Source organism: Rattus rattus, chromosome 8, assembly GCF_011064425.1.
Source record: "Rattus rattus isolate New Zealand chromosome 8, Rrattus_CSIRO_v1, whole genome shotgun sequence".
NCBI lineage: Eukaryota > Metazoa > Chordata > Mammalia > Rodentia > Muridae > Rattus > Rattus rattus.
The window spans coordinates 82,829,623-82,842,083 of record NC_046161.1 but is presented as its reverse complement, the minus strand read 5'-3'; the positions used below and the strand labels follow the sequence as shown (position 1 = coordinate 82,842,083).

Genomic DNA, 12,461 nt, shown 5'->3' with positions numbered 1-12,461 from the left:
AGGCTCTTTAGACTTCCCAAGTAGACTGGAGATCAGTAGCTCTTTAAGAATCTTCCAGGGCTAGAGTCAGAGTAAGACTGCTGAGAACTCTGGCCTCATGAACTGAGCATCTACAGAATTCTTCACCTTTCCATTGTGATTTAGCCATTGTTGAATTACAGAAAATGTACAACGGAAGTCAATCTAATAAAACTAATTTTAATATGCATTCATTCTCTCTTTTATTTTCTTCCAGAAAACCCTGAATAATGCATTCATTATTATCCACTGTCAAATACATTTCCTCAAGGTCGTGTGATGACTGCTACCTCATTAGCTACATTACTGCTCATCAAGAGTATATTTCAATGGACATTTTTTATTTTCCTTTCTACCCAAAGATGGGGAAACTATGACCTACAGAGGCAAAAAATAAATAAAAATAAAAAACAAAAACCAAAAAAAACAAACCCAAAAAGCTTTCTCAAGACTGCAAATTTAACAGCTGAAGCTATAACTTCATGTTTCAGATGGATTCAAAGGTCACAGGTTTCTGTTATGTGGCAGTACCTTAAAGACAACCAGACCCTCCCTGTATCATTTAGGAAGTTCACAGAGGCCTAAAACCATATAGATTTTGTGATCAAGATTTCCTAGTTTTGAATTGTGCCTACTCCTCTACAAATATAGTATCTTAATCTAAAACTCCTGGAAGTGGGTAGTTTATAGGAAACATGACAATAGACAGAAAAATGCAGCTAAGGCGTGGTATCCACACAGAACTTTTTGTATTCTCTCTTGCTCCAGCATATGACAGTTACTGATATAACCATAGAATGAGTGTAACTGGGGCAAGTTCATTATTCCCATCAAAGCAGGCTTTAACATAGACTGTATATAGGGTGGAGACCAGGCCAAAAGAAGTCCTGGTTCCAACGCACACCTTCCTCAGTCTGCTATGCCACTGCCTCAGGGGAGTGCAACAATGAACTGTAGAAGACTGGCCTCCCAACTCCAGCCATGATATTTTTCCTTTCATCTTCTGCCTTAACACCTTTATACCTGTCTACCCAGTAGGAATCTCTCATCTCTTGAGTTCTTCTTTCCCCTATAACTGGTTCTTGACATCAGCTTATTATAAGCTGTTATAACTGTTAACAGATGCCTTGTCTTGAATTATTAAATATTTTGTGTGCATGTCAAGATTGTAAAAACTGTAAGATCCTTTATATGTTAAGTGTTCCCAAAAACACTACTAAAGAAAACATTTAGATCAGTAAAATACATGTTCTATCTTGTATGTATGTACATATAGCATGTACAAATGAAACAAAGCACAAATACATTCTTCATAGCAAACTTGCCAAATAACAATATTGGTTTTCTAATAGTTTAGGAAATGGGAATTATTAATACATTTATTTCTTTCAAATATTTGTATTTTGTGTTTATTATGAGATTAAGGAAATATGGTATAATTAATTATGATACTGTAACTATAATTAAATTTTGAATGTAAAAGAGGGCCAGAGAATTAATTTGTATTAATGAAAATTCTTTAAAAGACTAGACAAAAAGGAAGATAACTGTTTAAAATAACATTTATCTTGTCCCCCAACAGCATAGCTAGTAAGTGACCAATGGTTAACGATATCAGGACATGTGTCACATGAGCAAGAACTCTAACAATAACAAACACAAGCACACAAGCCAAAATACTTCCTAGGATGATTTCAGGAAAGGTTTTCCTGCGAGGGTGGCTAAACATTCGTAACACAGGCTATCTCTAAACATGAAAAGAAGGTAAACATTGCTGGGAAGGAAAATTGATTTCTGTTTCACATTAAATAGCTCACATTCAGAATTTCGCAGTACTCTGGAAGGCAGAGCATGTGAAAGAAACTATGATGCTAGTAACGGAGCAGCAGCAATTGCCCCCAATGATAAATGTGCTAGTGGTCATTTTTCAAAGCTATTCTTTAAGTAATAGGAAGATCTAAAAAGTAACTGAGTTCCTGCTCTTAGCTGGCAGCATTGTGACTAAATAAAATATCATTTCTTTGGAAATATTCTTTCATGCCCCAGATGCCAGAACCGCCCAGGCCCCCATGGGGATGACATTACCTGAAATATTCCACAAAGGGGAGGGAGAACCTGTTGAGATCATATCCAGAGGTTAGGCATAACCCACTCTCTGGTTGAGGAATGGGGCCATAGTTACTTCTCTCATTCTAACATATATATATATATATATATATATATATATATATATATATATAATTATTCCCCTTCATAAATAAACCTATAATAACATCATTGAATTGCCAAGACCTTCGTCCATTGAAACAAATTCCACCCTTCTATGTTTATTGTATTAGTTTATTAACTTGTTACATCGCACGTTATTTTCATTTGCTATAGGACATAGTGTACGGAGTGGTTTGTTAGAGACGATTCGTACAGAAGAATAAAACAATCAAAGTGATAAAGTGAGGTGGGCATAGCATATTTAGCTTTGCAGTCAAGATCCATTTATCTAAAGGCTAGGATTAGTCACTCATCCTGGAAGACATCAGAGTCCCTCCCACCATTTCACAAATTACTTTAGGCAGAATTGTGATGGATTTGTCACTCCGTTATCTAGAAAATTCTGTTCTTATGGTCGTTCACCAATGGAAATAGCAGAACCCTGCCGGTTTTCTCATTTAGACCCCTAAAATTCACTACGGAAATTATTTTGAACTTTTTCCTTAAACTGAACCCATAGGAATAAGATTTTATAAAATTTTGTATTTATAGACTAGGAAAAATCAGAGTTTGGGATCTGGATGTTTCTCAATCCCGTGTTTGTTAACTCTCCCTGTGAGTATGATTTTAGGTATCATTACCTGGAGTGGGAAAAGATAAGGTCATGACTTTCTAAGTGATGTTGGGGAAGCCACATTTATTATTGGAGTTTTATGTTTATCATGATAAAACTTAGTCTCTTCTCTTAAACCAGGTGATAAGTGGCAATAATTTGGACCTTGTATTTTTGCTTTAAAAATTCATAATGAAAGTATAGTAAATACAATTACTTCACAAAAAATACTAAAAAAAAATGGGCAATATTTTTTCATATCCTTGAGCTGAAGTGTTGAACATGCAAGTTTGTGTTTTATGGATGAGAGTTTGTTTTAGAGATACTGGGGCAGACCAAAGAGAAGAACATGTGGTCCAGTTGATACTCAGGACTTTCCATGTTAAAGTAGGACCTGAGTGGTGGTTATCCCGGCAGGCAAGAAACATAGATACAGGTTCAGGTTACGGGGCTGGGCTGCTTGCTGGAGACTCTCGGGAGCTACATACCAACCGTCTCAGAGCCCGCTTGACTTCTTTGTTTCTCAGTGTGTAGATGAAAGGATTGAGCATCGGAGTGACTATTGTGTAGAAGACTGCTGGAGCGCCCGCCCCCGTGCCCGTGGAGCTTGGCTGTAGGTAGATACAGACTGGGGGCATGTAGTACAGGAGCACCACTGTGAGATGCGCTGTGCAAGTGGAGAAGGCTCGCTGCCGTCCCTCCGCTGTGCGAATGCGCAGCACTGCAGCCACAATGAAGACGTAGGAGACGACGATGAGGATGAGGCAGCCTGCAGCCACCACACCAATGTTTGCAAGCATGACAATCTCGTTGATGCTGGTGTCTGCACAGGCCAGCTTCAGCACTGGAGGGATGTCACAGAAGAAGTAGGCAATCTTCTGGGGCCCACAGTACAGCAGGCGGAAGGTTAGGGAAGTGTGAATTGTGGAGTGCAAAGCACCTATAGCCCAAGTGCTCCCGGCCAGCCCTGCACACAACCGCTTGTTCATGACCACTGGGTAGTGCAGGGGCTGACAGATGGCAAGGTAACGGTCATAGGCCATGACTGTGTACAAAAAACACTCAGTGCTGGCCAGGAAGTGGAAGCAATAAAGTTGGAGAGCACAGCCCTGGAAGGAGATCACTTTCCCATCCAAAGCCAGCAGGCCTGCCATGACCTTGGGCACTGTTACTGTAGACAGACATGCATCAAGGAAGGAGAGGTGTCCCAGGAAGTGGTACATAGGGGAGCGGAGATGAGGGTCAGAGCCCACAGTAAGGAGAATGAGGAGATTGCCACTCACAGTGATACTGTAGATGAGGAGAAAGAGGAGGAAGAAAAGGCCAGGGTGCTCAGCGGTGTACATCAGCCCCTCCAGGAAGAAGTGGCTCACCACAGACTGGTTAAGGGACTGCATCTTCTCAACCATCTTCTCATTCCCTGCTCAATAAAGCTGACTGTGGGAGAATAAAGAGGTGTCCTCTTCCTTCGACTGTATTTATGGTTTGGTGCATCTCATCGGGGCACTGTCTCACACGCTAAAAAGATTAACAGGTTCAATTCTACTTCCTTCTATACTTGTGTTTCCACATCACTCTTTCTTGCAAAAATGAAACTTTGAAGCCGTGAGCTCGAGTCTTGGGTACATGGCGGATTGCGAGGATTATCTGTGCAAATGCGGTTCCTAAATTAATTATGGAACGGCGGCACAGATTCTGGTGTTGTTGAGAAAGCGTTTGGCATGTACGTCAGAAAGGCGATGCTCCCGTCTCCTAATTTCCCCTGCTGTGCTTTATGAGCACCCAGCCTCTCACTTAATTGTTGTCTACCAGCTGGGAATTGCATCCGTCCCTGGACTTGCCTGGAGTCAGAGTGCTATTGCATCAGCCAGGAACGGATCCTCCCACTCATTTCTCACTCCCAGGGACATCTTTAGAATTTAAACTACCCACAACCCTCGAGAGCACGGCAATGAAGGCCCCCAAGAGCAGACTACATAATTACCCCAGCTACTTGTCAAGTACGGTTTATGTTCTCCCCACAACACTTTTCTTACACTTTTGGAGTTGGTTTTCCCTTACCTTTCTTGGTGTTCCTTTCTATTAGTACAGAACTGAAATTTCAGAGTTCTCTTTGATACGAAGTTGTACACCAGATCCTGATTAAATGAAAAATCTCTCTCCCTGTCTTTCCTACAATGTCTGCAGTTTTCACACATTTCCCCTAATATTTATTTTGGAGTGGAATCCTATGTATTATCGCTTACTTCCTAGTAATCCAACAATTACACACTGTCTGTCTCAGCTTTCTAAAAATACCTTGCCTGTGACCCTTTACTGTTGGTATAATGTTTTGTGGCATTCAAAAGTACTGACGTGTCTGTCTTTCAGGTCAGAGAGTTGTCTTCTGCGGACCTCTCATCCAGGTTTACCACTTGATTTACCTTTTTCTCTGATGTAATTTCTCTCCATTATAATCATGACATTTTCCTTTCAAACATGTACAGAACACTTTCAACATTCATCTATTCTGCAGGATTAGTTCTAAACTTCAACTCCCCAGAGGTCCACTGATACACATTTTTCTTCATACTGATTTAAAATTTCTGAAACCTAATGGAAAATAAGAATTCACCAGAATGCTTTGCCTTTGGGTGGTTTGAGTCATCTGTGTTAGCATCATATTTCCTTAGGAGGAACACAGGAAAAAAAGTCTTAGTCCTTCTCTACTTTCTCCCTGACAGTTTGGAAATAGTAACAAAGAAATAAGGAGCTACAGTTTTGGGATTTTTAAGAACATAAGTTTGAAATCCCCCGTTGACCACTTATCAACTGAATGAAACAGATGGTGACAGTTGATCTCTCTGTTGTTTTTCCTTTCCTTGTGTTTGGCATATGTATATTATCATGATTATTCAATTTTTAAGATGGGGGAAGCATGTAACATAGGACCTTAAATTCTTTATTTCTCATATTCATCTAAGACTTGATAATTGTTCTTAATGTTTCTGATAAAAAAAATCTATAAAGCCTCTGCTTGGCCAAGCTCAGAAAAGTAATCTCTATTTCATGAGAGCTGCAAGACCAATGTTGGATAGGTTCCTGTACTTCAGGTTTCTTTACATATTTTGGGTAACTATGAATGATGTTTCAAATACTGGAATTTAGATTTTTCTTGCTCCACAATTACTACAATGAGTATGATTAAAATAAGATCAAGGGCCAGCAAGATGACCTAAAGAATAAAGGTGCCTGCTGGGAAATCTGACAACTTGAATTTGATGGCCAGGAACTATATGATAGACAGTGAGACCAACTCCTGCTCAGGTTGTTCTTGGACCTCCAAAGACATACCATGGCACACATGCACCCTGCCCCCATACTTATAAAAATCAAGTAAATAAATGTAATAACATTAAAAAAATCAGATTAAGAGTTACTAGATGTGAAGAAATTGAAACACACACACACACAAACACACACACAAAATAGGATTGTGATTATCAACAACCAGATTATGTAAAATGGCCTGGCTCTTTTTCAGTTAAAAATGGTTTAATCTACTTAAGTCAGGTTTTTTTTTCTCCTAGGAATCTCTACAGGTTAAATGAAACTTCTGTCCCTGTAAACTCTTTCAGGAAAATGTTCATGGTAGTTATTTGTAACAGCCAAATCCTAGAAATAAGTGTGGTGCACATCAAATGGTGAATGAATAGATACAACATGTATCATAACTAAATATTAACAGAACATAAAATTATTGGAGTGCCTAAAATGTAGCCAGAAATAAATCCTACACACCATGATTCTGTGTTTATGAATATGCAGAAATAATTAGTTTATAACAAAAGAAAACAGGGACGTGGATGCCTGAAATGAGGATATTAGTATAAGTGGCCATAAATGTCTTTCTCAAGTCATACAAATATCCTACAACTCAGTTGTAGCAATAGCTTGATAATGTGTTGATTTACTAGCAATCACTGAATTATGCCTTGTAAGCAGAGGAATTTTATTAGACACAAATAATACTTAAGCAGCTCTTTAGAAGGCAATGGAGAAATCTAGAAAAATTTGCTTAGTGGCATAAAAAAGAACTCAGATAAATGAGGAAAATCATTGCTCAAGATGATAATAAAACACTTAATATTTTCTACTTTAAACATTTTTAGTACAAAATATTAAGTCAGACACTCGTATTTATATTGACCCAACTTCATTAAATGTTTATGACTCCCAAGCAGATTTTTCAATGAAAAGATAAAAGTTGTGCAGTTTTGCTCATTATTACCTCTGAAGTGCTATGCAGTTTTTTCAAGACCCCCAAATCATATATGATGTTAGTGTATCATGCTTCTAGTTATTTGTTCAATGCTTTGGGAAGACATGTTCTGACATTAATTTTCTCAAACTCTCTTACACCACTGTTCAGATTCTGTAAATAACTCCCTACTAATACACACTTATTTATTTAATTATTCAATGATATCATTAGGTCTGTGTGATAGAATAAATGCCAGTTTTCCACCTGAACCAATTGACTTTTTCCAGTTTTTCTATACTTGGTTATGTCCTGGCACAATGTTACATTTTTATGTCATGGACACTTGCTATATTATCACTGTTACAACCCTAGTCTCAATGACACCTCAAAAGTTCTTTTGATGGCAACCTCATAAGAGGAAAAGAGTCCCAAGAGCATGTACAGAGTCAGAGATACTTCTGCTCCCAGATGAGGGCTTCTGACTTGTTTAACTGTACCTTGTTTTTATCATGATTTGTTGTTGCTGTCGAAGGGAAATAAAATGGGACTGGGTATGGGGAAGAGGGATGTTGGAGGTGGGCCTGAGATAAGTGGACAGAGGAAAAACTGTGGTTGAATATATTATATGAGGTAATAATAAATTTTCGATAATTTTTTTAAAATCGGAAACACCATCATAAAACAAAGGTAAAAATTCTAGGTGTATTCTACTTGCTACTAGGGGCTTGCATTACTAAGTCTTTTCCCTGTGTAAATAGGAAATACATGTATAAATATAACACCATTGGCATATATCCTTGTTTATTTTTACTTCTATATCTTCTATATCTTGTATAATGAATGCCCAAGACCAGATGGGATTAGTGAAATCTATGAGACCTTCATAGAAGAACTAATACCAATACTGTCCAAACTACTCCAAAAAATAGAAACAGATGGAGCACTACCCAATTCCTTCTATGAAGCTACACTTAAACTTATTCCTAAACCACATAAAGAACCAACAAAGAAAGAGAACTTCAGACCAATTTCTTTTATGAATCTTGACACAAAAATACCCAATAAAATTCTTGCAAGCCGAATCCAAGAACACATCAAAATAATCATCCATCATGATGAAGTAGGCTTCATCCCAGGGATGCAGGGATGGTTTAATATACAGAAAACCATCAACGTAATTCACTATATAAACAAACTGAAAGATAAAAAACACATGATCATTTCATTAGATGCTGAGAAAGCATTTGACAAAATTCAACACCCCTTCATGTTAAAAGCCCTGGAAAGAACAGGAATTCAAGGCCACTACCTAAACACAGTAAAAAAAAAATATACAGCAAACCAGTAGCCAACATCAAACTAAATGGAGAGAATCTTGAAGCAATTCCACTAAAATCAGGTACAAGACAAGGTGCTCACTCTCTCCCTACGTAATCAATATAGTACTCGAAGTCCTAGCCAGAGCAATCAGACAGTGAAAGGAGATCAAAGGGATACAAATTGGAAAGGAAGAAGTAAAAAAAAAATCACTATTTACAGATAATATGATATACTTAATTGACCCCAAAAGTTCCACCAGAGAACTACTAAGCCTGATAAACAACTTCAGCAAAGTGCCTGGATATAAAATTAACTCAAACAAATCAGGAGCCTTCCTCTACTCAAAGGATAAAGGAATTTTGAATGGCTGAGAAGTACCTAAAGAAATTTTCAACATTAGTTATCAGGGAAATGCAAATCAAAACAACCCTGAGAGTCCACCTCACACCAGTCAGAATGGCTAAGATAAAAATCCCAGGTGACAACAAATGCTGGCAAGGATGTGGAGAAAGAGGAACACTCCTCCATTGTTGGTGGGATTGCAAACTGGTACAACCACTCTGGAAATCAGTATGGAGGTTCCTCAAAAAAATTGGACATATTACCACCTGAGGACCCAGCTATACCACTCCTGGGCATATACCCAAAAGATGCTCCAACACACAACAAAGACACGTGCTCCACTATGTTCATAGCAGCCTTATTGATAATAGCCAGAACTGGAAAGAACCCAGATGCCCTTCAACCGAGGAATGGATACAGAAAACGTGGTACATCTACAGAGTGTAGTACTACTCAGCTATTAAGAACAATTATTTCATGTAATTCCTCGGCAAATGGATGGAACTAGAAAATATCATCTTGAGTGAGGTAACTCCAACACACACAAAAAAACTCACATGGTATTCATTCACTGATAGGTGGATATTAGCCCAAAAGCTTGAATTACCCAAGATATAATCCACAGACCACATGAAGCTCAAGAAAAAGGATGACCAAAGTGCAAATGCTTCAGTCCTTCTTAAAAGGGGGAACAAAAATATTCATAGGAGGAGTTATAGAGACAAATTTTGGAGCAGAGACTTAAGGAATGGTCATTCAGAGCCTGTCCCACCTGAGGATCCAGCCCTTATGCACACAGCACCAAATCCAGACAGTATTGCTGATGCCAAGAAGTGCTTGCTGACAGAAGCCTGATATAGCTGTCTCCTGAGAGGCTCTGCCAGAGTGTGACAAATACAGAGGAGAATGCTCACAGCCAACCATTGAAATGAGAATGGGGTCCTCATTGGAGGAGTTTGAGAAAGGATTGAAGGAACTGAAGGTGTTTGCAACCCCATAAGAACAACAACACCAACCGACCAGAGCTCCCAGGGACTAAACCACCATCCAAAGTGTACACATGGAGTGACCCATGGCTCCAGGTGCATATGTAGCAGAGGATGGCCTTGTTGGACACCAATGGGAGGAGAAGCCCTTGGTCCTGCCAAGGCTGGATCCTCCAGTGTAGAGAAATGTCAGGGTGGGCAGGCAGGAAGGGGTGTGTGGATTGGTGGGGCAACACCCTTATAGAAGATCCGGGAGGGGGAATGGTATAGGGGGTTTATGGATGGGGAAACTGGGTAAGGGGTTAACATTTGAAATATAATTAAAAAATATCCAAGAAAAAAAGAAAAAAATTATGTAAGGTAGTTTGCCATTAACAAACCTATATTAATAAAATATGGATGTATATACATACACATATATTAATACATGCATGTGTTTAAAATTGTGAAGCTGAAATATCAAAAAAGGTCAGAACATATTGAAATCCTAAGTAATGTTTAAGTTCTTAGTTTTTAGTTGTTAGTCTTGACGTTACACATCCTAACACTACAGTTCTTGCTTTTTTTCTTTTCATATTTTATTATTTACCAGATTTCACATCAGTACATCGTCTCAAGTGGTGAAAGTTAAAAATACATAGCTGAGTAGTTCTTTTTGGTGAATAGTATGGGTAAGATGCTTCTTAACTGTGAATAGAAAATGAACTTGTTTCTTGTGACTTTATGTGGTACTTTTCTCCATAAAATGATAAGTTTGCATAGAATATTCATTAGATGAATGAAATGACTAAGAAATTTTCTCAGAATGTTGTGGGATATACTTGTTATTGGCTGTGACGAGAGGAGGTATTTTTGTGTTTGCAGTAGGGCTGGTTTGCTCCATGGGGATTATTGCTTACACTCTGCCTCCATTTTGACTTTGGAGTATGATGGTTGCTTGTGGCTTTGCGGTTGTGTATATTAACCTGAAAGTTTATAGTATAATAGCCGGTATAATAGATTTTATAATATACATTGTTATGATATATATATATATATGTATATATATATATATGATAACCAATATAATATCTTGGGCTGTTTTTCATCAAAGAGTTAATCAATTTTCCTAGCGCATTCTTCCTCCTTCCACTCCTCCTCCTCCTCTTTTTTCTTCATATTAATATTATTTTTCAGGGAGGTCTTCCCATTGTATGAAAAATATCTATACTCTTCAAATGACTGAGTCTTAAAATACTTTCAAACCACACATTACCATATTTTTTCAATAAGCTATTTTTATAGTTCAATCTTAGTGATTTTTCTTCTCTTTAGTTTCTAAGCAATATTAATATATGATGAATTGTATCAATAACTTCTTAATTATTTTGGTCACATATTTTATTTTTTGACTTATATCTAAATGTATTTATGGTCTGAAAAATAGAAACCCATGTAGAATGAACCATAATTTCACTGATTTAGAGAGACACATTGAACAAATTAGTGCTGAGTCGAATCATGTTGCTCATTCATTCAGAGTTTGAAGTTTAACTTTGGAAGGGAACTCCACAACAATATCCATTTCTTTTTAGTAATCTTCTCTCATTCACCATACTGGGTTTTAAAAAAAATCACAATTGGAATTGAGTCTGGAGAATACAGAGATATTCTTGGACTGTCTGTGGTCAGATACATTCTAAAAATTAGAACAAGTATATCCAGTGCTTAGGAGTTCCTGTCAGTGAAGGACCTCTTCTTAGATGCTGGCACTAGGATGAGCTTCAATCAGTTTTCTGTCAATCAGTTATATATCCGCACATGCGTACTCTCCATCTCTGTATTGAATGCAAGTATCAGACAATCTGTTTCACTTGCATCCATGGAAGATCAGAATGGTCTACTTTATGCATATGGCGAGGAAACTTTTCCTTGATACAGCTACCTAAATTTTATCAAAGTAGAGTCCTGTGAGAGGTCACCTGAATCTACTCAGGGCATTGGGCCTCACACATGTAGTAAATAGGTCCTTCATTCTGAAGTGAAATTTCACCTTCATGTTCAAGTAAAATGGTAGTTCTTTTGTTAAAGCAAAATACAGAAAAAAGAGTTTCGAGTGTTACTTTCCTTCCCTGAATTTCAGTTCCTCCTTAGTTGTGTAACAATGACAATAATACCTAAACAAGTTGTTGGTCAAGTTTAAATCTTACAGTTTACATGCAGGTCATTTGTGTCAACATAGGACTTAGAACTTAAAACGCACACACAGATGGTGGCCCAGAGAAATAGCCTTTATGTGGCTGTTGTATTTATCTTCCAGCTTTCTTTATAGATTCTTCCTTTGCCCGGTGGGATTTTGATTGATTTTCCACAATGCTGAAGGATTATACAGAGAATCAAAATTACGAGTGAGTTACAGAAATTTAGAACTTTCTAGGTTCCTGCTTCTTTTAAAAGGTGTCCTTCCTTCCTTCCTTCCTTCTTTCCTTCCTTTCTTCCTTCCTTCCTTCCTTCCTTCCTTCCTTCCTTCCTTCTTTCCTTCCTTCCTTTCTATCTCCCTCCCTCCCCCTCCCTCCCTCTCTCTCTCTCTGTCTGTCTGTCTTTCTTTCTTTCTTTCTTTCTTTCTTTCTTTCTTTCTTTCTTTCTTTCTTTCTTTCTTTCTTTCTTTCTCTGTCTTAACTCTTTCTAATTGCTTGGCACAATATCTCTCATCCTTGTTCTTGTGGGTTGGGAAAACCTGTGCTGGGCCAGG

General features: G+C 38.0%; 1 protein-coding gene across 1 annotated transcript; it reads right to left on the bottom strand.

The window, feature by feature from the left end:
* Window positions 1-3,282: 3,282 nt before the first annotated feature.
* Window positions 3,283-4,248, bottom strand: LOC116907762 (olfactory receptor 10S1). The gene has a single exon (XM_032910901.1). The coding sequence runs from the start codon at window positions 4,246-4,248 to the stop codon at window positions 3,283-3,285; it is 966 nt and encodes a 321-aa protein (XP_032766792.1).
* Between the last annotated feature and the right edge of the window lie 8,213 nt (window positions 4,249-12,461).

Coding starts and splice junctions, on each gene's coding strand:
- LOC116907762 (XM_032910901.1), bottom strand. CDS start 4,248: ATGGTTGAGAAGATGCAGTCCCTTAACCAGTCTGTGGTGAGCCACTTC.